At 36.0% G+C, this 24,995-nt stretch overlaps 2 protein-coding genes across 3 annotated transcripts in view; both read right to left on the bottom strand.

Annotated features, from left to right (window-relative positions):
* The window catches only part of LOC125678527 (receptor-type tyrosine-protein phosphatase T-like), a 32,244-nt gene extending 25,351 nt beyond the window's left edge, over positions 1-6,893 (bottom strand). The window contains exons 1-7 of one of the 2 annotated variants that reach the window (XM_048917049.2): positions 6,487-6,893; positions 6,014-6,235; positions 3,066-3,314; positions 2,176-2,313; positions 1,772-1,909; positions 1,497-1,607; positions 441-579 (exon numbers count right to left, since the gene is read on the bottom strand). In XM_048917049.2, coding sequence (XP_048773006.2) covers positions 441-579; positions 1,497-1,607; positions 1,772-1,909; positions 2,176-2,313; positions 3,066-3,314; positions 6,014-6,235; positions 6,487-6,535 — 1,046 coding nt within the window. In that variant the 5' untranslated portion in view covers positions 6,536-6,893. The remainder of the gene's footprint in view (positions 1-440; positions 580-1,496; positions 1,608-1,771; positions 1,910-2,175; positions 2,314-3,065; positions 3,315-6,013; positions 6,236-6,486) is intronic. The other variant, XM_048917050.2, reaches the window with a different exon arrangement.
* A 392-nt stretch (positions 6,894-7,285) lies between these two features.
* Positions 7,286-24,995, bottom strand: part of LOC125678524 (deleted in malignant brain tumors 1 protein-like) — an 83,910-nt gene continuing 66,200 nt past the window's right edge. The window contains exons 36-47 of the mRNA XM_056155246.1: positions 23,497-23,733; positions 22,318-22,486; positions 20,475-20,602; positions 19,772-19,934; positions 19,121-19,230; positions 18,609-18,737; positions 17,706-17,900; positions 17,138-17,380; positions 16,338-16,535; positions 15,319-15,510; positions 10,799-10,949; positions 7,286-7,862 (exon numbers count right to left, since the gene is read on the bottom strand). Coding sequence (XP_056011221.1) covers positions 7,781-7,862; positions 10,799-10,949; positions 15,319-15,510; positions 16,338-16,535; positions 17,138-17,380; positions 17,706-17,900; positions 18,609-18,737; positions 19,121-19,230; positions 19,772-19,934; positions 20,475-20,602; positions 22,318-22,486; positions 23,497-23,733 — 1,997 coding nt within the window. The 3' untranslated portion in view covers positions 7,286-7,780. The remainder of the gene's footprint in view (positions 7,863-10,798; positions 10,950-15,318; positions 15,511-16,337; positions 16,536-17,137; positions 17,381-17,705; positions 17,901-18,608; positions 18,738-19,120; positions 19,231-19,771; positions 19,935-20,474; positions 20,603-22,317; positions 22,487-23,496; positions 23,734-24,995) is intronic.

Genomic DNA, 24,995 nt, shown 5'->3' with positions numbered 1-24,995 from the left:
GTTAGGGACCAGCTTTTTGGGGACAAAAACTTGAAAAATACATTCATTTACGAAAACTAAGTCAACCAATTTGAACTTCTACTAAAGAAACAATAAAAATATTGATTTGAAACAAATACAATGTACCAGAAACAGACACATACAATGTACGCTATACACCAACTTTTATTCGCAACATCTTCCTTTCGCAATTCGCCCATAATGGACTGGTTCACAGAGACTAATTTTCGCGACCGACATTATCTTTAACATACAAGAGACATTAAAGGACTAGTTCGCGACAAGAAATATTAGTGATGATGAGGATTTCGCAAACCTCGCAAAAAATTATCGCACGCGAATAAAAAGTTGGTTTACAGTAATCCAAATTGCAATCAGACACAAACTCCATTGACACACAGGACAATGCACCATTAGATTATCTTCTGTTAAATACGTACTCTGTTACTCTGCTCGCGTTATTTCTGTTCCGCCAACCTAAACAGCCCAGTGCGACGAAGATGACGAGGAAGAGGGGGATTAAAATGCCGGTCACTGCAATGGTCGTCTGATTTTTAGGATCCGCTCCTCCCATCCCTACTACACAGTAAAGACATTCATAATTACCACGTAAGATTAATTCAAATCAACAGTTGATCGACCGGCACATTCTGAATAAGAATATGCGATGGGTGTAAAGATACGAACGAACTCTGATGATGATGATGATGATAAACAGAGCAACACATGCAATCTATGCGACGAAGTTGTGAAAAATGCTTAGAAAAATACTTAATCTACGCTCTCTCTCTTCATGCTTACATAATCATTATGCATGCCATATTTGGAACCGTTCTGATTAAAGACATCGATATTGTCTTTTCTTTACAACGAATTTTAACACCGTATATTGCGTTGTCTTAGAAACAATGAAAAATATTAACGCGATGTTTTGCGCACCATGTAGTGTTAGGGATGGCAGCACATTGATTCACACATATATTACGTCAGGGACTCTAAAAATATAAATCTTTAATTAAAGAAAAACACATCCAACTTCTGTCACCAGACTCTGCGCAAAATTACTCGCGCAACTAGCGCCTTGTGAAAATCATGCCGACGAGAAGCGTTGCAGTTCATACACTTAGGCATTTGCGAATCTTGTATTTACATTCTAACATTTCTGTTAGCATTCCCAGCTGTTCAAATTCTATATTCATCAAGATTCATACGCGCATTTTTTTTTTTTTTTTTTTTTTTTTTTTTTTTTTCAGCTGCAGCGTGTGCATGAGGAAATGGCTGTCAGTACAATTCGCAAAGCTAATATAGGAAATGCAAATTAATGAAAGAAAGCAGAAGTGAGCAAGCTCGCATACCCAACGCTCCAACATTGCTTGACAATACCTCACATAATGAATGATGCAATACTGCAAGAACGGGACAGACGGGCTCGAATTACTAAGTTCAAAAAGAGCATAACTCCCAGAAAAAATATTGAATTAGAATTAATACATTACCACTTAACCGTGACCCGGGACACTTTCCATCCATGACGTCACATGTCCGATTTTGTGGACATCGTTTGCACCTCTGCGAACAAGACACTCCAAAATACCCCCACGGACAAGCTAAACGATAATGCATGGCGCATATATAACAAAAACATACCCCCAATGACCAAGCTAAACGATAATGCATGACGCACATTTATTTAAAGCATTTTCTGAAATCGATAAATCTAACTTTAAGTTAGTGGTAAAAATCAAAATGGCTGCTTGTCACGCCGACTTACTTTGATTGCAATATGGAGTTCTGTATCCTGATCGGCACCCATTGGGACATTGTCCATTCCTGGGGTCACAGGGCATGCCCAGTCCACAGGCTCCGCATCGAGTCCGACAGTCCGCACCATGGTACCCCATCGGACAATCTAAGAGGAAATGTGGATGTTATTCTTTTTTCTTTTTTTTAACCGTGGAACACAGTTACAGTCAACACGCTTATTATGAATTGACGCTTACTGTGAATTTAATTCCCTGTAGTTTTAGCATGGACTTACGGAGAATAACGAAGTACGTTTATAACAAATCAAAATGGTTCGTCTCCAGCACTTCGCTATAAGCGTGTTTTACTGTATTTCAAATTATCATCTCTTTATATTTCTTTTATATTCAATTAATTTCTTTTCCTACTCACTTTCATTACATAAATCCCCAGTGTAGCCAGATTTACAACCTCTATAACAACGGCCGGTTTCGGGATCACATGTGCCCTCGTTACAATTGACCGGACAGCTTAGCTGACACGAGCTCCCATACCATCCCCGTGGACAGCCTATATAAAAATAGGTATCATTACAGGTCAGTTTTCAGAAAACTATAAATCATAGTACAACCTTGAAATTCTATCAGGCCTGGAGGTTATAAAACTTTTATCGTACTCATACTCAAACTCAGCCATTTTTGTTTTGGGTATAACTCTGAGCAAGCTTTGAAACATACTCGAAAAATCGTGAGCATGTACTTCATTTGAGTGTGAGAATGATTTTGTAAAAGTTTTATAACCTTCACTTTTGAGTATGTGTACGATTTAGAGAACATAGTTTGATTCTGAGTATGATAATGTGCTCCAAATTCTTTTTATAACCTCGAGGCCTGAATAATACACTTACAAAATCTGATGTAGAGGGAAAGTGGAGGATATGTAAAATAATATTTTGAAATTGAAAACTTTCAAATTTACCTATATAGAAAATATTTAAGAGAGAGACATGTATACATATTTACCTATCAAAATTTTCATTAATAACATTGTGGTGTCAGATATTAAAATTTTTGCTTAGTGTATTAAAAAAATTGCAATTTTAGCATAAAATTAACAAGTAAAAATCAGACTCCGTGGTACTCAATCTTCAGGACACCAGCCATTGCACTAAAGAAATACTTGATAAAATCTAATAGGACAAAGAATATATTTTTGACATTTTTTTGCCACTGTGGCACTTACAGTATTTTGTGTTATTCCATCTTGAATTGATAGAATTCCCTCCAGTTCAGTTCATCCTTATAAAAGAAAGCGATACCTACCCAAAACCTCCACCTCACATAGTTCCAGTATTGCAGAATTACTGTAGGCAGCCGGTAGGGGGCGCCTCGTGCGGTTGTTATAGACCGTTACATAGTCTCCGATTACCGGTTCCTGTAGATTTATGAGAACGTTAGAGTTTGGTAGATTCGGGCCTCTGTCGTAAAACACGTACGGGTGTACGAAAAACTGGTCGTCTGCTAATGGTCCGGAGGACACGTAGACGGAAACACCTGCCAGCCGACCTTCATCTGTAGAGAAATCAAAGAAAGATGACAAATAGTGTTTAGCGCAGGAAAGAGGCGTGGAAGGATGAAACCGAATGGGGATGGTGCAGGGAAACGGGGGGGGGGGGGGGGGGGGGGGGGGGGGGGGGGGGGGGGCAAAAGGGGAAATCTCATATGTAAATCAGGTGTAAGAGCAGAGAAGCGAAAATATATCAAACTAATATAACTGTAAATGTGGCAATCGTACTTGTATGTAGATAAGAAGTATGAAATTTTATCTAAAACCATTTCATATCAATCATGAAGTTGTACTGGTGAGTTTGACCTTCATTACAAATTGTATATTTCAATCCCGCGGGACTCTTGCAATGATACATCCATTCAAACTTCTTAAATTTCCTGCATTGCATTCCTACACACCAGACTATGATTCTACTTGACCTTGACACAGACAAAATGACCTTGGGTCAGGAATATAACACATCGCCCGGCTATAAGTAGAGAACTATAGTTGTGCTGACATTTTTATCGACTGATCAAATTGCGCCTTTTAAAGCGTCTATCGGCAAGTCAAATTCGATGCCTTTAATGGTTTTACCGAACCTCGTTAATGGTCAAATAAATTACAATGTAAAACTCTGAGAATAAATTTTATTACTGTTACAGTTTTTTTATTAAGTGGTAATTAACATAAACTCAAATAATTGAAGACATCTTGCGCGCAAAAATTGAATTAATACATGCATTAAATTAATTATTGCTTTCATTAATTGAATTAATTCGTGCATCAAATCAATTATTGTTCTCATCAATTCAATTGTTGCGCGCATCAATTCAATTATTGCTCGCATCAATTGAGTTGATGAGAGCCATAACCGATTTGATGCGCGCATCAATTCAATTATTGATCTCATCAATTCAATTGATGCACGCATCAATGTAGAATTATTGCTCGCAAAATTCAATTTAGAGCTCTGCGTATATGATTTGATAATCTCTTTAATTCTAGTGAAGATATCTTGAATTATTTACCACATTTTTGAATAAGGAATAAATGCGCGTATCAATTCTTTTAAAAGAGAGCAACAATTCATTTAAAGATAGCATTACTTCAATTGTAGATACTTTGATTTGAAGATATCTCTAATGACTTATTAGAGATATCATCTAATTATTTTCTGATTAAACGAATTATAGCGCGCATCAATTGAATTAATGATATCATTAATTCAGTTGAAGAGAGCAATAATCAATTATTGAATGCATTAATTGGATTGATGACTGATAAAATTCAATTGGAGAGAGCAATAATCCAATTATTGCGCGCATAAGTTGAATTATTGCTTCATTCAATTAAACTATAGGGGACATCTATTCAATTCTTGATGTCATCAATTCATCTAAAAACAGCAACAATTCAATTAATTATAGCGCGCATCAATTCAACAAAATAAGCAATGCTATCACCAATTCAATTACTGCGCGCAAAAATTCTGAACTGAAGACATCAATAGTTATTTGAAGAGATCTTTAATTGAATTGTTGCACGCATTAAACTTGGTACACTGGTACATCCTAAGGAGTATATGACCCATAATGATCAAATAATAACCCTTTTCAAGTTTGCACCACGGGAGCATATATGTTTTACAAACACTTATTTCATTTACACAGAGGTCAGGGGACGATGTTATAACTTACAGAGGTCAGAAGACGATGTTATAACTTACAGAGGCCAGGAGACGATGTTATAACTTACAGAGATCAGGAGACGATGTTATAACTTACAGAGGTCAGAAGACGATGTTATAACTTACAGAGGCCAGGAGACGATGTTATAAGTTATAGAGGTCAGGAGACGATGTTATAACTTACAGAGATCAGGAGACGATGTTATACCTTACAGAGGCCAAGGGACGATGTTATAACTTACAGAGGTCAGAAGATGATGTTATAACTTACAGAGGCCTGAAGACGATGTTATAACTTACAGAGGTCAGAAGACGATGTTATAACTTACAGAGGCCAGGAGACGATGTTATACCTTACATAATCCGAGATTCCTCTGACTCTTACCCCCGCTTTTATATTTGACATGTGCGGGGGAGAGTCAGAGCGGACTCCATATTAAAACGTGGGAATTCAGCGACACCAGCTGGTGTCGCTGCTTTACCTACCTCTTACAACTTTATTTCGCGGATCTATCTTCCAAGACGTGAGAATTCAGTTAACGGAAGATAAATCTATAAATAGATCATGATTAATACGATGCTATCGCCGTTTAAACGGCCCTAACACCGACAAATGGAGCATCACTTGAATTAGGTCGCCGCCTCGCCATTTGATTTCTTTGCGCATGACGTCAGCACATGTAAACACAAAATTCCATCGTTTAAACGGCGATAGCATCGTATTAATCATGATGTATTTGTAGAATAATCTTCCGATAACTGAATCCTCGCGTCTTGGAGGATGGGTCCGCGAAATAAAGTTGTAAGAGGTAGGTAAAGCAGCGACACCAGCTGGTGTCGCTGAATTCCCACTTTTCAATATGGAGTCCGCTCTGACTCTCCCCCGCAGAAGTCACAAAATAAAAGCGGGGTTAAGAGTCAGAGGAATCTCGGATTATACCTTACAGAGATCAGGAGACGATGTTTTAACTTACAGAGGTCAGAAGACGATGTTTTAACTTACAGAGATCAGGAGACGATGTTATAACTTACATAGAGGTCTAGACACAATGTGTATGGATTTGATGGTGGATAACCCTGTCAGTCGAACCCGCCACCAGACGCTTGCATAGTTTCCGTTGTCGTCCGTCAGACTACAGCGGCCGGCAAAGATGTTCGTGCGATTATCCCCGTCCACAGCGTTACCAGAAGAAGCGTCGGCCACAACACGCGAAATTGACGTCATCGTGGTCGGTCGGTTCAACGCCAAATTTCCTGAAAGGTTAGGGGTATCAACGTGGGAAAATGTTGCCAAACTTTGGATTTTTTTCATTCAATCTATTTCTCTCTCTCAATTTTGTTACCCCAAAAAGTGAGTTTTAAAACGTGGCGAGACCGATATGGATAGAGTTCATCACGTGTAAGTTATTGAAAACTACTGATATAGACAAATCTAGCTTAAGTTTTACAATTTAATTAAAACAAGACAAGTAATTAACAATTCGAATTTTTCGGGGGCGACTTACCTGTTGATAAAACTGTAGGTATATAAACCAAACACACTAGTAACAACATTGTCTCTCCCACACCATGAAGACATTGACGGATGAAATACTCAGCGAAATGTCGCCATTTCCTGCCACGAGTGATCTCCTACTTCCGATGAGCGACTGAGACAGTAACGTTATGTCACTAAATCGTGAAGTGACCACTGAGTCAGATGGACTCGTTATATCGCCCGCTGCAGTCTTCATCCTCTTTGGGGGTAACTGAGTCAGATGGACTCGTTATATCGTCTGCTGCAGTCTTGATCTACTTTGGAGATACACACAATGACAGGAGTAACGAGACGTCCTATATCTAAATCATTTTAATGTAAGTAAGTCCTACAGATTTCCGAAATTTTTTTGACCATCAGATTACAACAACAGTCAATCACCGCATGGCCATTAAACTATACATCTGTCATCCCGTGTTTGTGTAGGATCTTGTATTTTAACTGCATACCAAGGGGAGGGGAGGGAGGGGGGGGGTGTCCGTTTTCCCCCTCCATTTAATTTGCTATTCAATAAACTATCAAAACTTTCATTACAGATACACATTATATCTGTGTATGATACTGTAAAACGAATTGTTTTCTATAGAAGTGGAGGCAAAAAGCATTTCCAGACGTAAAGTGCACACTCTCCTTATGTCAGTAAAGATTACATGTATAGTGGTGCACTCACTTCAGATCTCTCAGCATTCCTTAAATTCTAATCACCAAGCAGTGTATAACTTTTAAAGATAAAACGTAACCTTAAATGAATGACACAGAACCACATGTAATATGTTAGTATTTATTTCGTAGTTTCTCTGATCACTGTACACGAGTATTAAATTCATGATGAGTATTTGCACTTGAACAATCATCCTTATTTTTTTTTAACTTGCAATACACCTCATTCATTAATGAAATATGACTGATTTATGGGATGAACTAGAACAAGGTAATTATAATAAATCTCTAATTTTTAGAAATATGTAATAAACAATTCTCTACATTTGAATGAAATATGTGACATTTTTTTAAAATCTGAATGAAATACATGTATGTAACAAGAAATATTTTAAAACTTAAATAAAATATTAACAAATAATTCTTTAAAATTTGAATGAAATATGAAATAAAGAAACAAACAATTCTCTAATATGTGTCTGATATATGAAACAAACTGCAACAAAGTCATTAACATTCTCTAATTTTGAAGTATAGTCACTGGTATTGCATTAATTAACATAGTCGATGAGTAGCAGCTTAAAGTAAAGCTTTCTTTCTGTTCACGTATCTGAGTTGCCATAGTTTGGATTGGACATGCCTCCCATTTCGTAAGATCGGTTGGAACCAGCCATTGTAAATTGCCTGAGAAAGAAAACAAATCGACAACTTATTACCAATTTGTGTGGAATACAATCAGACACAACCTTTAAAAGCTGCTGTCATCTTGTGAGCTTCCATTACAGCGACAGTTTTCTTTCACAAAAAATGACTATATACCGGTAGGGAAACTTGTCTTGGATAAATGGCTGTATATTTGAACTCTTCTTTTACGAAATTACTATATAGCAGGTTTTTTTTTTAAAGGTCTTGATTTCAAGGGCCTGAGCCTTTACAATTGGAAAAAATAGCGACATTTGCTTGAAATTATGAAAAAAAAGTAGGGAGAAAACCAAACATTAAGGAATAATTGGACTCCTTTTGGTCAAAGCTTACCTCATCTAAATAAGCAGAGGCTAAAAAAATAAGGTTTACTTAACAATTTTGAAGCAAAAATTGTAATCTGTGAAGATTTATGAACAATAAGGTTACCCTGCTTTGATTTGTTTTCATTCAATGTTTGGGAATTTTAAAGCAAAAATTGGGGGAAATACCTGCTTTTTAACATTGGGAATGAGGACTTATTTCTTCCCTTCAGGAACCTAAAAACCCCTGTATAATGAGAATTTTCTCTAGAGAATGGCTCTTCATCTGGGTGAGCACTCACTACAAAGCCATTTCTTTTCCTTTCAGTCATTCTCCCCTAGGGAATTTCCCTATATTGTGATTCTTTTCTCCAGAGTTTGCCTACATAGCTTTTCTTCTCCTAATGAGTTTGGCCATTTGACTGAGTGATTCTTCCCCTTGGGGGTTTGGATATATAGTAATTCTTCCCCTAGGGAGTTCGGATATATAGTCATTCTTCCCCATGGGAGTTTTGATATATAGTCATTCTTCCCCTAGGAAGTTTGGCTATATAGTAATGCTTCCCTTAAGAAGTTTGTCTTTTCAGTCATTCTTCCCCTAGGGAGTTTGGCTATAAAGTCATTTTTCCCTTAGAGGAGTTGGAATATATAGTCAGACTTCCCTCCTCCAGTACACAATAGTGGTCATCAGGCAGAGATCCAGTCAATACATCAGAGATTTACCATACTAGTAAAAGTAAATCATTGTGTCAATGTTTTTACCAGAGTAAATCATTGTATCAATGTTTTTACCAAAGTAAGTCATTGTATCAATGTTTTTACCAGAGTAAATCTTTGTATCAATGTTTTACCAGAGTAAATTATTGTATCAATGTTTTTACCAAAGTAAGTCATTGTATCAATGTTTTTACCATAGTAAGTCATTGTATGAAGGTTTTTACCAGAGTAAATTATTGTATCAATGTTTTTACCAGAGTAAATTAGGGCTATTCCAGAAATAAATACATGGGGGGGGGGGGGGGGGGGGGTCGGGAGGCACCTTTTGTATATACCAAGCACCCATAAAAAAAAAAAAATTACCCCATGACCCATCAAATTAATAAACTCATTTTACAATGACCCATCTAATAAAAAAAAAACTAATCAGACCCACCACAAAAATATTTTTAAAAATAAAAAAGGTACAAATCTCGCGAGGTTTTCGGGACAAACATTCTAGTCAATGACGCGGTAATGCCTGTGCGACATTGTATCACAGTAGTTCTGAAGAAACGATGTCACATCAACAATCAAAGGCATCTATGGCGGGAATGTTGGAAAGATTGGGAGTCCAAACGATGCTATTATCATGAAATGGGTATGGATATGTTTTTCCACGAATCGTTCGTCTTCTAATGGACCCCGCGCCCAGAGGCCTCTATATCACCATCACACCGACTGATAAATATAACGCATCGGTACCCTCGTATAAATCAACTAAGGTTTGCCTATTTTTATTAGAAAATGGAATACCTATTGGTTTCAAAATATTCCCAAAATCGATGCACTGTAAACTGTAATAATCTACAGAACAGAGTTCGCCGCCATCACGTCCAAAGGGACCCTACTAAACGCGCCTCTAATTTGAAGAGTGCCGTAATGGAAAGTTATGCGCTGCAAAGAGCAACAACTCGAATAGTTCTATGTTACTTCCGATTTCGAAAGCACGTTTTCAATTTTCCCTCCGACGTTTTGTAACCAACACGACAAGAGCGACAATAAAAATATTCTGAAAACTCAACACCCACGTGGCACAAAATCAAACAATAGAAACTACCCACTACCCATAATAAATATTTTTTTAACAGCCCAACCACGGACCAATTAAAATATGAAAAAATACGACCACCCACACAAAAAAATATCGTATGCCGCCCGACCCCCCATTTGATCATTTCTGGAACAGCCCTTATTGTATCAATGTTTTTACCAAAGTAAATTATTATATCAATGTTTTTACCAAAGTAAATTATTGTATCAAGGTTTTTACCATAAAAAAAGAAATATACCAAACATTCTTTGATGTTCCTTTAAAATTCAAAAAAGTAACCTGCATGTGATAAAAAGAACAATATTTTATAAAATCAGCTTTCAGACTTTGTATCAAATAAAATAAAAAACCATCAAAAACATGAGGAACAGAATATCAGCCCTCAGGCCCCATATCAACCTTCATTGAGATGGAATTGAAAATCTTATCAGGGAACAAAGCAGGACAACAAACAGGAAGTGAAAAACAAAGATATACAGGGACAAAATTATCAGAACCTGTTCAGATACTGAGAATAGCATGACTTGCAAAGATACACAGGGATAAAATGTTACACCTTGGATTTGAATGTAAAGTTCAAAGGGGAAGTAGCCAGTACCCAATATATGGTCATTTCCCCTAAAGAATGGTGCGAGTTTGTGCATTTGTCTGTGTAGTGTATCTAATTATGAAGGAAGTTTCCTTGTCTGACAATGTGTCTATGCCAATTCAATTTTTGAAAAATTGTCAGTTGCATCGATGAATTTGATTTTTAAAACAGTCACAGACTCAGTAGGAACAAATATATTCTTGTGACAAAAACTCACTGTCGTTTTATGTAGAGGAAGGCAGCCACCAGAAGGATGACAATCACCACAGCTCCTATCACCACGCCAGCCGTGATGGCACCACTGTTCACGGTCGCCGAACTTCCTCCAGAATTTCCACCCACCATCATTCCAGCACGGTTATTATACACTGTATGTAAGAAAAAATAAAACCAAAATCTCAAGAGGTGGAAAAGTGCTTGTTCAGAAACTGCATTCAAAAAGAAAATGAAAGAAAGCGGTTTGATTATTATTTTCTGTCGCTTTACAACTGAGCAACTATTGGGCATGCTCTTTTAAATGTGTGGGATGATGGGCAAGGCAGGAAAATCAGGGTTGCTGGTTTGTATTTCTACATCACTTTGTCGGTGCCACTTTAAGGAAACAATTTAACTTGGGTTATATCTTCTAAACCAAGGATTTAGGGTTTTGATATATCCCTTATTGATTCCCCATGAAGAGACCTTTGATGTAGTACCAAGACTTTCGACCTTGACCTATTTTTTAAAAAAAACTTCAACCTGGGCTATGTCTTTTGAACCAATAGGGATAAGGCTTTGATATTTTACATATATAGATGCCTCATGAAGAGACCTTTGTTTTGACCTAATGACCTTTGCCTTGAACTTTGACGTACTGTTCAAAAACTTTATCTTGGTTATATCTTTTGAACCAAGAGTGATAAATCTTTGATGTTTCAAACATAGATGTCATTTCTTTTGTTACCAGAACTGTCAACGTCGACCTTGGACTTTGACCTATTTTTCAAAAACTTTTAACCTTTTGAACAAACGGTTAGGTAAAGTCATCTGACAACTCTTGTTTATATGTACATATTAAGCATGCTATTTAATTGTTTAAGGGTTGCTGCTCAATTTTTTTCTGGGTACCTCATTTGTTAAAGTTTGATGACATCTAAAAATTCCTAACCACAAAGTACTTTTTATCTAATATATTGTACCTGACAACTTCATATGCCGTGTTAACTGTCCCGAGAAAAAGATAAAGATTTGGGGTATTATACTGTGGATATTTATTAAGTTCTGTCTTCACACAAGTTGTACCTTAGAACTTAAAGCACGTCAGTCTTTAAATCGGTCTAAATGTTACTATGGCAACAATTTTATTTGTTTTAGAATATCAATATTGTGACTCTCATACAACTTTTCAAAAGTTACATTGCTGTCTGGCTTAGTATTTGCGATTAAGTTTGATTATTTCAGAATGTTTTCAATAACCAGTCAGATTTTAAAAAAATAGATTTATCCTTATTGTATCCATGGGAAAAGCAAATCTATGAAGAAATATGATCCAATTGCTTGTGGTATATTTAAGTCTCTGTAGGACCACAATGTAAACTAGTCATTTGTACTAATCGTGCTATCCTGTCTAAATAAAGAATTTATTATATATAGCATAATATAAATTGGCATAAAATTTGTTTTTAAAAATTGCATTTTAAAAGTACACAAATATCAATTTTGTTAAATTACAACTATTCATACGATGCATATTATTTTTTTTAGAAACGTTATTTTTTCAAATTTTGCAATTTGTCACCATGGCAACCAGGACCCATAGCAACAAAAAATGATTGATACATACTTTTGGTCATCTGATGTGAAATCATAAAATTATATAAGACTTAATAAGATAACAAGGACCATGCATGTCAAACAGGTTTAGGTGGCTACCAGAATAAAAGCTCTACAAGCAGGAAAAAATGCCCAACTTGAAGTGTTAATATATTTACTATAATCGAGAGTCCAAAGACAGATTTTTGATATATCGTAAATATACTTCTTCTCTATAGGATGAAAGTAATTTTGAATAAATCAAAGCGTTACTTTTTGACTACTAATTAATTCAAAAGTTATCATTTTCTGCAATTTATCAAAATCTGGAATCGTGCCAAATTTGTGACCTTTGTGCACTTAAACGGAAGTGAAATTTTAGATTCCCACTAAACAATATGAATATGCATATCCAGTTGTTTTATAAACTGTCAATTTTTAAAAATCCATTTTCAATAACCTGTTAGAATTTTTAAATAGAAAGGTAAAATATACATAATTTTACCCTTTTGTCAGAACAAAAGTGCTATTTTTAGTAACATGGCTGCAAATCCCTATCCAATGACTACACCCCCGAAAAAAATATGCCAAAGTATTTGATATTGATGTACTTTATTACACTCAAAATATGTTGTTGATCCGACAACCTTGCTTCCATCACATTTTGCATGGTTTTCTCGTAGACAAGCTCTTAATGTGTGGGATGATGGGCAAGGCAGGAAAATCAGGGTTGCTGGTTTGTATTTCTACATCACTTTGTGTCTTGTTACAGTTCACCCTGCTGTAAATGGGTACCAGCTTCAGCTGAGGGTGAACCTGTGAAGGACTGCAGGTGTCCCTTCCAGGAGTTTATAACTCTTGTACACTTAACGTAGTTCCACACTCGTGTGACGTCATAGGATTTTGCAAAGTCAATAATTTAATGATAGGAACATAAATTTTGTTGGAATCTTTTTCAATAGTTATTGTAAAAAATCTTGTTAGCCATAAAATATTTCAAAATTCTTAGTTATATTTGAATAGTCAATTATATGTTTCAAAATATTGAATCCAAGGACAATAACTCTGTTTTCATTCAATTATTTATCAAGTCCATAATGCGATATATTTCCTTTATTTTTGACAAACATTTTACCAAGGTGATAAGGAATCATTATCTGTGTTTTTTTCATGAAATTACATACAATTTTAATCCCGAGTGATTTAAATAGCTCAGCTGTATGGTGCCAGACTTCAGTTTTTGATGGGGGTATACATAATCTGGAAGCTATAGATTTGAAATTATTAAGGAAAGGTATGGATTTTTTCCCATGAATAACTATAACAGCTGTAACTCTACTAATATAAACAGAAAAAATGATATGTAAACCATGCTATAACGAAAATGCGTCCACATTTGTTTTTTTTTTTAACATTTTGGGGAATAACGCTAATTCAATAATTTTCCACATATTATTCTAAAACTTGATGAACATATTGAAACTGACATGTGTTTTAGTTATTGACATGTTTCCCGATAAATAAATGCAATTCAAAAAATATTTTGTTGTTTTTATATTAAAATAACAACAAATAACTGTTTCCAATGAATTTCATAAAAATCTACATTGGGGTATATGACTTTAGTGGTGTATGTAATGAAAATTAATATGGAAACCCTTAACTGTTTTGCCTTTTTTCATTACTCTGAATGTTAATTTATTGATTCCAAACAAAAAAATGCTACCTAAACCCCAAAAATCCAGGACTAAGGACCTACCTTAACACCAAAGAAACCTGGGCATAAGTATTGGCCTTATTCACTAATTTCAAATTTTTCAAAACAGAATTTACTGGTGTAGTAAAAAATTACAAACAAGAATGACTATAATTTGGGGTCGAGTAATGCTGCCAAAAATCATGCCACAATACAATAGATATTTTGACAGTGTATATGCAACGAGTATTGACACATTTATAATTTCATTCTGAACTAATGTATACCATCTATTTGAACTGTATATGGTTAAATCAACAATTTCCTCTACACGTAAATTATTTACTGTCCAATCAATGAAATTATTAAAATCACAATTTATCAAGCAAAATATGGAAAACTTTACCAGTAGTGTACACAGTCAAAAAAAGAAAAAGAAAAAAGAAGCAAACAACAAACAAAACTTTTAAAATCAATTGAAAGTAAAAAATTTAATTTAGTATAAAAACACTCTGAAAATAACAATATCAATAGAACATTTAAGAAAAACATAGTAAAGAATTTTTGTATTGGAATGACAAATGAATCATGTGTACCAGTATACTGATATATAGGTTACACCCCTACAATTCCCAAACCTTACCAATATACTGATACATAGGTTACACCCCTACAATTCCTAAACCTTACCAGTATACTGATACATAGGTTATCCCTACAATTCCTAAACCTTACCAGTATACTGATATATAGGTTACACCCCTACAATTCCCAAACCTTACCAATATACTGATACATAGGTTACACCCCTACAATTCCTAAACCTTACCAGTATACTGATACATAGGTTATCCCTACAATTCCTAAACCTTACCAGTATACTGATATATAGGTTACACCCCTACAATTCCCAAACCTTACCAGTATACTGATACATAGGTTACCCCTACAATTCCCAAACCTTACCAGTATACCGATACATAGGTTACACCCCTACAATTCCCAAACCTTACCAGTATACTGATACATAGGTTATCCCTACAATTCCTAAACCTTACCAGTATACTGATATATAGATTACACCCCTACAATTCCCAAACCTTACCAGTATACTGATACATAGGTTACCCCTACAATTCCCAAACCTTACCAGTATACTGATACATACATGTAGGTTACACCCCTACAATTCCCAAACCTTACCAGTATACTGATACATAGGTTACACCCCTACAATTCCCAAACCTTACCAGTTGGTGGTTGACAAGTCAACAAAGATCCTCCCCAAATTCCATTTTTCCGACACGTCCTGTAGACACTGTTACCATAGGCTACGTAAGAGGCATTGCACACCTGAGTGCACACAGAACCAGACAGGTATGGGGGCTTACATCCAGTAATCTGACCATTCTGTGGAACTGGAATCTTAGGACAGGAAACAGCTGAAACAGAAACACACACTGAAATCAACCTGTATACCAAAACCATCATTCTACTACCTCCACATCAGAAACACGACACATCAAAAATCACTACGCTTAAAAAAAAAAAAAATCTGTATATCAAAGCCATCATTCTATCTACTTCCACATCAGAAACAAGACCCATCAAAAATCACTACGCTTAAAAAATAAATAAGTCTGTATACCAAAGCCATCATTCTATCTACCTCCACATCAGAAACAAGACACATCAAAAATCACTACGTTTAGAAAAATAAATAAATCTGTATACCAAAGCCATCATTCTATCTACCTCCACATCAGAAACAAGACACATAAAAAATCACTACGCTTAGAAAAAAAAACAAACCTGTATACCAAAACCATCATTCTATCTACCTCCACATCAGAAACAAGACACATCAAAAATCACTACGCTTAAAAAAAAATAAAAATCTGTATACCAAAACCATCATTCTATCTACCTCCACATCAGAAACAAGACACATAAAAAATCACTACGTTTAGAAAAAAAAATAAATCTGTATACCAAAGTCATCATTCTATCTACTTCCACATCAGAAACATGACACATCGATCACTACGCTTAGAAAATCACTAATGGGGGAGGAGTTTCTAACAGAGTTATAGAGTACCCCATATACTACTGAGATTATCTAAATTACAGTCGCATTTTCCTCCATCATAATCAATACAATATATTTTCTATATCATAATACAGCGTTTCTTATACTACAATGAATACAATTTTTCCTATATTACATTGAATACGATCTCTTATATCACAATGAACATATTTACGCTACCTTTGCACTGCAGAGTGGAAACATCTGGCGTCCACTGGGCCACGCTTCCAGATTTCTGACAGGTAACGGTACCACTTCCTCCCTGGAGGTTGAACGCAGACGTGCAGCCCACCTGGCAGGTAGCTCCGTAGTAGTTGGAACACATTCGGGACACAATCAAACCATTCACGGGCGGAGTCAGGCGAGGACACTTCAACACTGTCAAAAAAAACAAAACAACAACCATGGATAGTCATCAAGATAACCACTCTGTTGTGTTTGTGTTGTTCCCCCTTGTTTAGAGATGTCACCTGGTGTAGGTGAAGTGCCACACATTGTGACCTATAATATGTGGTGCTTAAGGCTATATAGCGAGCGAGTTCTAATGTGGCACAGAACCCCTGTTTTAAGGTCGTATCAGAGAGACACATAGGTTTCACTTTTAAGTGACGGACACTTGGCAATGGAGAAGTCACTACCGATAAACGTCTTAAGATTGACACAGTACCAGGAATGAGAATCAAACCCAGAACTGAGTGAAGCGAGTGCCTGAACCACTAGCCTACTGCAAATAGTCTACCACCCTGTTAAAATGTCTTAAACTGAGAAATCATTCACTACAAAATGAAATATATTCCTCACATAAGTCTTCATGCATGCAGTGCCATCAAATCCTTGATGAAATTTGCTTTATCAATTTGAACACCTTGAGAAAACTATCTCATTAATGACCTGGTTCATTTAGATAGAAACCATGCAAGGTTTCACAGTTCAACAACCTTAACAAGAGAATCCTTCCTTCGCCGAGTTTACTGACTAACCTATAACAGTGATTGTGAAACTACAAGAGCTAGATCGTCCGGTTGAGTCGAAGGCAACAGCTTTAATGATATGTGCTCCTACACCAAGAATGGCTGGCGATGTCACTTCCTGTAAGATGGGTATAGTGCCACCAGAGTTGTCTGAGGCAGTGGGAGGATTCCAGCTAACGGTGGCCGTCTGTTTACCCATATCTGCTATGACAGTCTGATCAGCAGGGCAGGTCACCGAGGGGGGCTGGGTGTCTGCCAATTGTACAAAAATGTTGATTTTATTGAGAGTAAACCTTGACTAAAAGTTTCCATTAAAATCACCTACCTGCATGTGCTTTACTGACCAGACAAAAGCAGATACATGTACCTGGCTACTTGTCTATAGGTAATATACATGTAGAAAAAAACATCAAGCAGTCCCAGAAATACATATACATGTCTATTGTGGTTTTTAATATGAATTTCAAATCTGAACCCAAATTACAAAGTAGTACATGTTGATATAGCAAACATGTTACAAAAATCCAGAAACTTCCAACTGACATAATATTTAAAATGTTGGAGAGAGAAATCATACCTATACACCTGATGAATGTGGCCCCTGTGCTCCACTGACCATTGGCATTACAGGTGAGGGTACTGGCCCCATATAGTGAGTAGCCAGTCTTACAGGTCACTGTACAGTTGGTGTTGGGCTTGGCTGTTGTAGAGGTACAAGTGGATGGAGTGACCATACCGTTAGTGGGAGCCCGTAGTGGCTGGCAGGGAATGGCTGGAAAACAAACCACACAGACTGTTTACAGCTAACAAACCACACAGACTGTTTACAGCTAACAAACCACACAGACTGTTTACAGCTAACAAACAACATAGACTGTTTACAGCTAACACACCACACAGACTGTTTACAGCTAACAAACAACATAGACTGTTTACAGCTAGCTAACAAACCACAAAATGTTTAAAACAAACCACATATTGTCTAAAGCTAACTAACAAACCACACATTGTCTACAGCTAGCTAGCAAACCACACATTGTCTACAGCTAGCTAACAAACAACAAATTGTTTACAGCTAGCTAACAAACCACAAAATGTTTAAAACAAACCACGAGTTGTCTACAGCTAGCTAACAAACAAAAGGATTGTTTACAGCTAGCTATCAAACTATATAGGTTGTTTACAGCTTGCTAACAAACAACAAAAATTGTTTACAGCGAGCTAACAAACACATATTTTTAACAGCTTGCAAACAAACAACATGGATTGTTAATAAGTGTTTGAATGTCTGGCATAAAAAATAAACAGCATCTGAGTGAGCCAGGTTGTTTTGGTTATAATAATATTACAGTATTTTTAACGTAGAAAAGCTTTCAATAGAACTGTTCAGGGTGTCTATGATGAATGCTGTTGAGGTCTTTATCTATACAATATTGCCTTTATGATGTACTAAATTACATTTTCTAATCAAGAAAATTACCTGTTCCACATGATACTCCATTTGGCTGTAATGACAAGCCATCTGGACAGGCACATTTCCTAATGTTACCTGGGGCAGGTAAACAGATGTGAGAGCAACCGCCTTTACCACTAGTGCATGCATTAGTGCCTGTAACATATAAATGCACTCAATAATGCATCACATTAGTGCCTGTAACATATAAATGCACTCAACAATGCATCACATTAGTGCCTGTAACATATAAATGCACTCAATAATGCATCACATTCAATGCACATGTAAAGACCAGCTTAATTCATTGCTCAAACTGATATCAAAATTATCTGTAAAGAGAATTAATGACATGCAGGTAAAATAAGATGCACGAGTCCTGACAGAACCTGTATTAGTGCAATGCAATTATTCAAAAGAGCAACACAGTTATTAACACCCCCCCCCCCCCCAACACCCCCCCCCCCCCCCCCAGTTATTTAAAAGAGCAACACAATTCTTTAAAAAGAGCAACGGTTATATAGGAGGTGTCAGTATACCTGAGAATCCTGCTCCACTTCGGTACAAATGTAAATCATTGAGTCTGCCAAATACTGATGGGCCCACTGCTGTAGGGGTGCCTCCCGTGGTCGAAACCTTCATCACAGAACTGTAGGAGAGGAAACCACATCAAGAATGATCAAATTATCAAACTCATTAAAAATGACACAAATCGATGAATAGGTATAATCACAATCATGTGTATATAACTATTATAACAGTCTACGAAGATTCACAGCCAAACTTACCGAGTGTTCCAGTCGGTGTAGTACATAACTATTATAACTGTCTACGAAGATTCACAGCCAAACTTACCGAGTGTTCCAGTCAGTGTAGTACATAACTATTATAACTGGCTACGGAGATTCACAGCCAAACTTACCGTGTGTTCCAATCAGTGTAGTACATAACTATTATAACTGTCTATGAAGATTCACAGCCAATCTTACCGTGTGTTCCAATCAGTGTAGTACATAACTATTATAACTGTCTATGAAGATTCACAACCAAACTTAACGAGTGTTCCAATCAGTGTAGTACATAACTATTATAACTGTCTATGAAGATTCACAGCCAAACTTACCGAGTGTTCCAGTCAGTGTAGTACATAACTATTATAACTGTATACGGAGATTCACAGCCAAACTTACTGAGTGTTCCAGTCGGTGTAGTACAGCGTGGTCTGATACAACACTAAACCAAAAAAGTGAGCCTGGGTGCTGGACTGGTCAGACACGGTCATACGTCCGGAGCCGTCCAGGTTAGCCTTCTCAATCAGTTTGGTGTAGCCATCTGCCCAGTAAAGTGCATTTCCTGGAAAAAAAATTCTCAAGAAATCTAGAACAGGTTTCTGTAACCTTACTTTCTTTGATGTAGTTCGAATATCTGCCATGTTTTTGGTCTTAAAAATTCTACAGACTCTGGTGTCAGCGGACTTTAAGCTCAGCTATATTCAATTATCCATATCAAAAATCTTAGAGAAGACTTTTTCATAGGCAGCTGCTGAATGAGGGTCATTATCCATTTCAGACTAATTCATTTATATAATCTAAAATGACACAAGAAAACATCCCACACAATTTGTTAGATATATGCTTATTATACAGTTAAACATGCACAGACTAAAATAAAACATAAAGCTGCATTATTATGACCCTTCACACCCCACAAAAATGAAACATTGATTTGCAGAATTATGACACACAACTGAAAAATGAGTACATTTACTGTCTTAAAATCAATGGTGGACATGTACACTTGTTTCCTTCTTTAATTCATCACACTGTATGAGAAAAGAGAGCTGTAAAGTTCTGAATCGTTACAGATATTCTAACCCAGCCAAACGCATTTTACCTTGGAAGTCTATAGCCAGAGCATTAGGCCACTTCATATTAGTAGTGATGATGGCTTGTCGCATGGTTCCGTCATAGTTAGCTTTTTCTATTCTGGCATTGGTTCCCCAGTCTGTCCAATAAAACACTCTGAAAGAAGACAGCACATGAAACACAACTCTGTACTTAACACTCTGAAAGAAGACGGCACATGAAACACAACTCTGTACTTAACACTCTGAAAGAAGACGGCAAACACAACTCTGTACTTAACACTCTGAAAGAAGACGGCAAACACAACTCTGTACTTAACACTCTGAAAGAAGACGGCACATGAAACACAACTCTGTACTTAACACTCTGAAAGAAGACGGCACATGAAACACAACTCTGTACTTAACACTCTGAAAGAAGACGGCAAACACAACTCTGTACTTAACACTCTGAAAGAAGACGGCACATGAAACACAACTCTGTACTTTACACTCTGAAAGAAGACGGCAAACACAACTCTGAACTTAACACTCTGAAAGAAGACGGCACATGAAACACAACTCTGTACTTAACACTCTGAAAGAAGACGGCACATGAAACACAACTCTGTACTTGACACGGATTCTATACAAACTGCTGAGGTCTTTTTGCAAAATATCTGACTACCATTAACTTATCAATAAGATAAACATTTTTTTCTGCCTTTCAATCAAATACACTTCATAAGGTCAGAAGTAACTGTATCCAAGTAGGCGATAACTAGACTAAGTTCATTACTTGCTGTATTAGCCAAAATACATCACAAATCTATTGAACTCAATCCAGTGGTGATTCCCCCCCCCCCCCCCCCCCCCCCCCCCCCCCCCCATCATGGGATTTAAGGACTACCTTTTGTGACAGAAGGACTTTTTGATAAAAAATAAAAAGCTATAAATCTCCATGATTTTACATTTAAATTCTATTTCATCTGATATATTGTCTATATTTTTACTCTTAGACATGTATTCCACTTTACAAATAGTAGCGACTTGGAACTAATTCAAATATAAATTCATAAAGGTTAATATAGTTTTCAAACAGAACACAGATTCTTAAAATTGTCTATCAAATAAACTGAAAATTTCTATTACAAATGTAACAGTTTTTCTTGCCAATAATTCAAAAATTAAATCCATAAATCTCACATTTTTATGTTCCATTTCAAATTTTGAGGAAAGAAATGGCAATTTATGTGTAATTTTGAAAACTGCCAGTACTCCTAGGCTGTTCTTTAAAACTCTTAATTTTTTTATATGATGAATTTTTACATAATTTCTTCATGCAAAAAGGCCAGTATCTATTTTTTCCGTCTACTAATATTCAACTTTTTAAAAAATCATATTTATATGATTAGAAGACGTGTGTGTGCATCAAGTCAATTTAATGATTGATTTGTGTTGCTTATATTGTGTAGACATCAATAGAAAAAACAAGTTTATGTAAATAAATCAAAAGTAAATTTTAGGTGCAAAAAGCTCAGATGCTATGTCAAAACTTATATGTATTCTAAATAAGGATGCATGAAGAATATTTTCAAAGTCATTTCCCCACACATTCCAATGTAAAACTTACAACCAGCTCATAATAGCTAAAATTTGATGATCATTCACCCCCCCCCATAAATCCTGTATAACAAGACGACATGTCCTATATTACAAGAAGATTTTCCGTCATCAGAAAGTTTTATTTCCTTCCACTTTCTTTAAGAAACCTGCTTCCTAATCATATCTTATATTGCTGCTCTCTTTCAGCCATGCTATTGTTGCCAAATTTAAAATTAAATTGAGCAGGTAAAATGTAAATGATAATTGCAGTTATGGTAGAAGACTGACCCAGTTCGTGGATTGGTCACTATAGCTCGTGGTTCATCCAGATTCTGGTTCAGGATAGTTTTAGAATAAGTCCCATCGATGGTTATCAGTGAAATCGTGTTATATCCTGTGTCTGTGTAGAAGATGAGCTGTGACAAGGTGTCTACAGAAATACCATCTGGAGTGGCGCCTGTTTAAAACCAAGAAAACATACATAAAGGGATAAGGTAGAATAAGGGCCCTAAGAGAAGTCAGGATGGACAAAACTGTAGATCATTATTTAGTGACCCAGTGTCTCAAAATAAGTATCAGTTTTTGCCAAGTTTACTGCATATGTTGCTTCAGAAAATATAGAGCACACACTTACTTATTTCTCAATCTTATGAAGATTTTGTACACCAGTATCAGCAGTAACTTTGGTATAAAAATGGTACAGAGGCAAACGTAAGCTCAATGTTTTCCAAAGCAAAATTTATGTAACAATTTTTTTAAAATGTCATATTCTCCTGAAACCCTAGATTTGCTAAAATCTGTCAGTGATGATCTTGTGGTTTTAGACACATTGTATTTTTACTAAGACACACTTTGAAATAAGTTTTCACTTGGTTTGACATTTATGTGAAAATGGAGGTCACATGGGAGTCTCACCCTCTATTTAGGTTGTTTTATCACTTCTTTATGTTTTAATAACATAAGAACTTTCATTAATTCTGTTACATTTCCACTAACTAATCTACAGCTGTATAGAAATAAACATACAGTCTACTCCACTTAAATTGAATTCGCTTATATTGAACTACTACCTGTTATATTGAAGTAAAAATAAATGCCCAGTCACATTATTTGTATGGTTCAACATTGATTATATTAATAAGCTTTGGATATATTGAACATCAATTTTATCTCAAAATTAAAAACATTGTTCAGGAATCTGGCAAGCCTCTTTCCTAAACCAAATAATTAATCTACTAGGTGAGATTTCCCAAATGCTACATAAATAGTGTTGAACTTAGGTATCTCAAACATTGATATCTCGAATACCATGGATATGTTGAAGTGAGTTAGAAGTCCCATCTACATTTTTTACATGTATATTTCAACCTCAATATCTTGAACCTGCAGATACTTCGAAGTATTTTCTCGACCCTATTGAGTTTGAGATAACAAGTTCTGACTGTACTTCAGACAGTGCATTCATACTTGAGCCTAGCTGGCGAACCACTTTTTCTTTACTCCCAGTAATTTCTGCCGTTCTGATTTGATTGGAGCCGACGTCTGTCCAGTAGATCTGTTGATTTTGGGAATCCAAGTCGACAGAGATTGGGTTGTCATGGTTGTGAAGGGGAATGATTTCATAACTGTATGAATTGAGGTCCATTCTGTACAAGGTTTTATTCTTAGAGTCAGTGAGTAGCAAGTAGTAGTCGGGGTAGGTCGCTGTGGAGAAATAATAGACATTAATGATTAAATCTAAATGCATGAATTCTAAATTTAAGAACAAGGAGAAAAGTATATGACAAGCTTAAGCTTAAATAAATTTGAATAATAAATACGATAAGCTTAAGCTAAAATAAGTTTGTATGTGACAAGCTTAAACTACATATATTTGTATGATGTGACAAGCTTAAGAGGTCCACAGGCCTTATCGGTCACCTGAGTACTAGTCAAAAGTATCACTATAGTCCCTTGGGCTAAACATCTAGAAAAAATTTCCTATTCTGAATATCTATGCCTGGTAAATTCTAATATTCAGCAATAGCATAAAACAAGATGTGTTCTAAAACTTGAATGCCCTCAAAAGTGCATATGCTTTATATAAATTAATATTATTATGTATTATCATTAAATGATATCAATAATTTGGACCCAACCTTCAGTCAAAACCCTGGGGATGTGAAATTCACCATATTTGTACATCTTTTTCTGCTATTCCTTTTATATGCATTTAGGTTTTAAACTGTATAAGTTAAACTGAAAGAAGTCCTTCAATTGATAAAGACAATAATCACTATGATAATTTTGGCTACACCCTGAAACCAACACCCTTACCCCTAGGATCATGAAATTTACAATTTTGGTAAAGGACTACATGTACCTACTCCTTCTAAATATCTATTTAGTTTCAATCTAATATCAATAGTGCTACAGCAGGTATCATTTACATGTTTTGCACATGTACACTATATATACTGGCCCTGCCCTGGGGATCACGAAATTTACAATTTTGATAGAGACCTTCCTGCCCTATATCACTATATGTGCATTCAGCTTTTCTTAAAGATATGCAGTTGTATAGAAGATTTTCGAAAATTGGTGGAGTTTTGGCAGTTTTTACTCCACCCCTAAGGCCCCAGGTGAGCTGGAGTCCTGAAATTTACAATTTATGTCCCCTTTGTCCCAAAGATGCTTCATACCAAATGTGAAAAGAATTGGAAAGGTAGTTATCAAAAAGAAGTTAAAAATGTTCAATTGTTCACACATGATGAACAATGATGGACACAGACCAATTGCAACTGGTCACTTGAGTTTACTAAGGTGACCTAAAATTTGTATAATGTGACAAGCTTAGAATAAATGGTAAAACAAGCTTAAATTGAAATAAAACTACAATGTATGTTATGACAAGCTTGTACAAACACTAGCTTAATATTCATAACTATGCTTCAATTCCCCAACTTGATACCCCCCCCCCCCCCCCC

This window comes from Ostrea edulis, chromosome 2 (assembly GCF_947568905.1).
Source record: "Ostrea edulis chromosome 2, xbOstEdul1.1, whole genome shotgun sequence".
Classification (NCBI taxonomy): Eukaryota; Metazoa; Mollusca; class Bivalvia; order Ostreida; family Ostreidae; genus Ostrea; species Ostrea edulis.
This window is presented reverse-complemented; position numbering and strand designations above follow the sequence as displayed.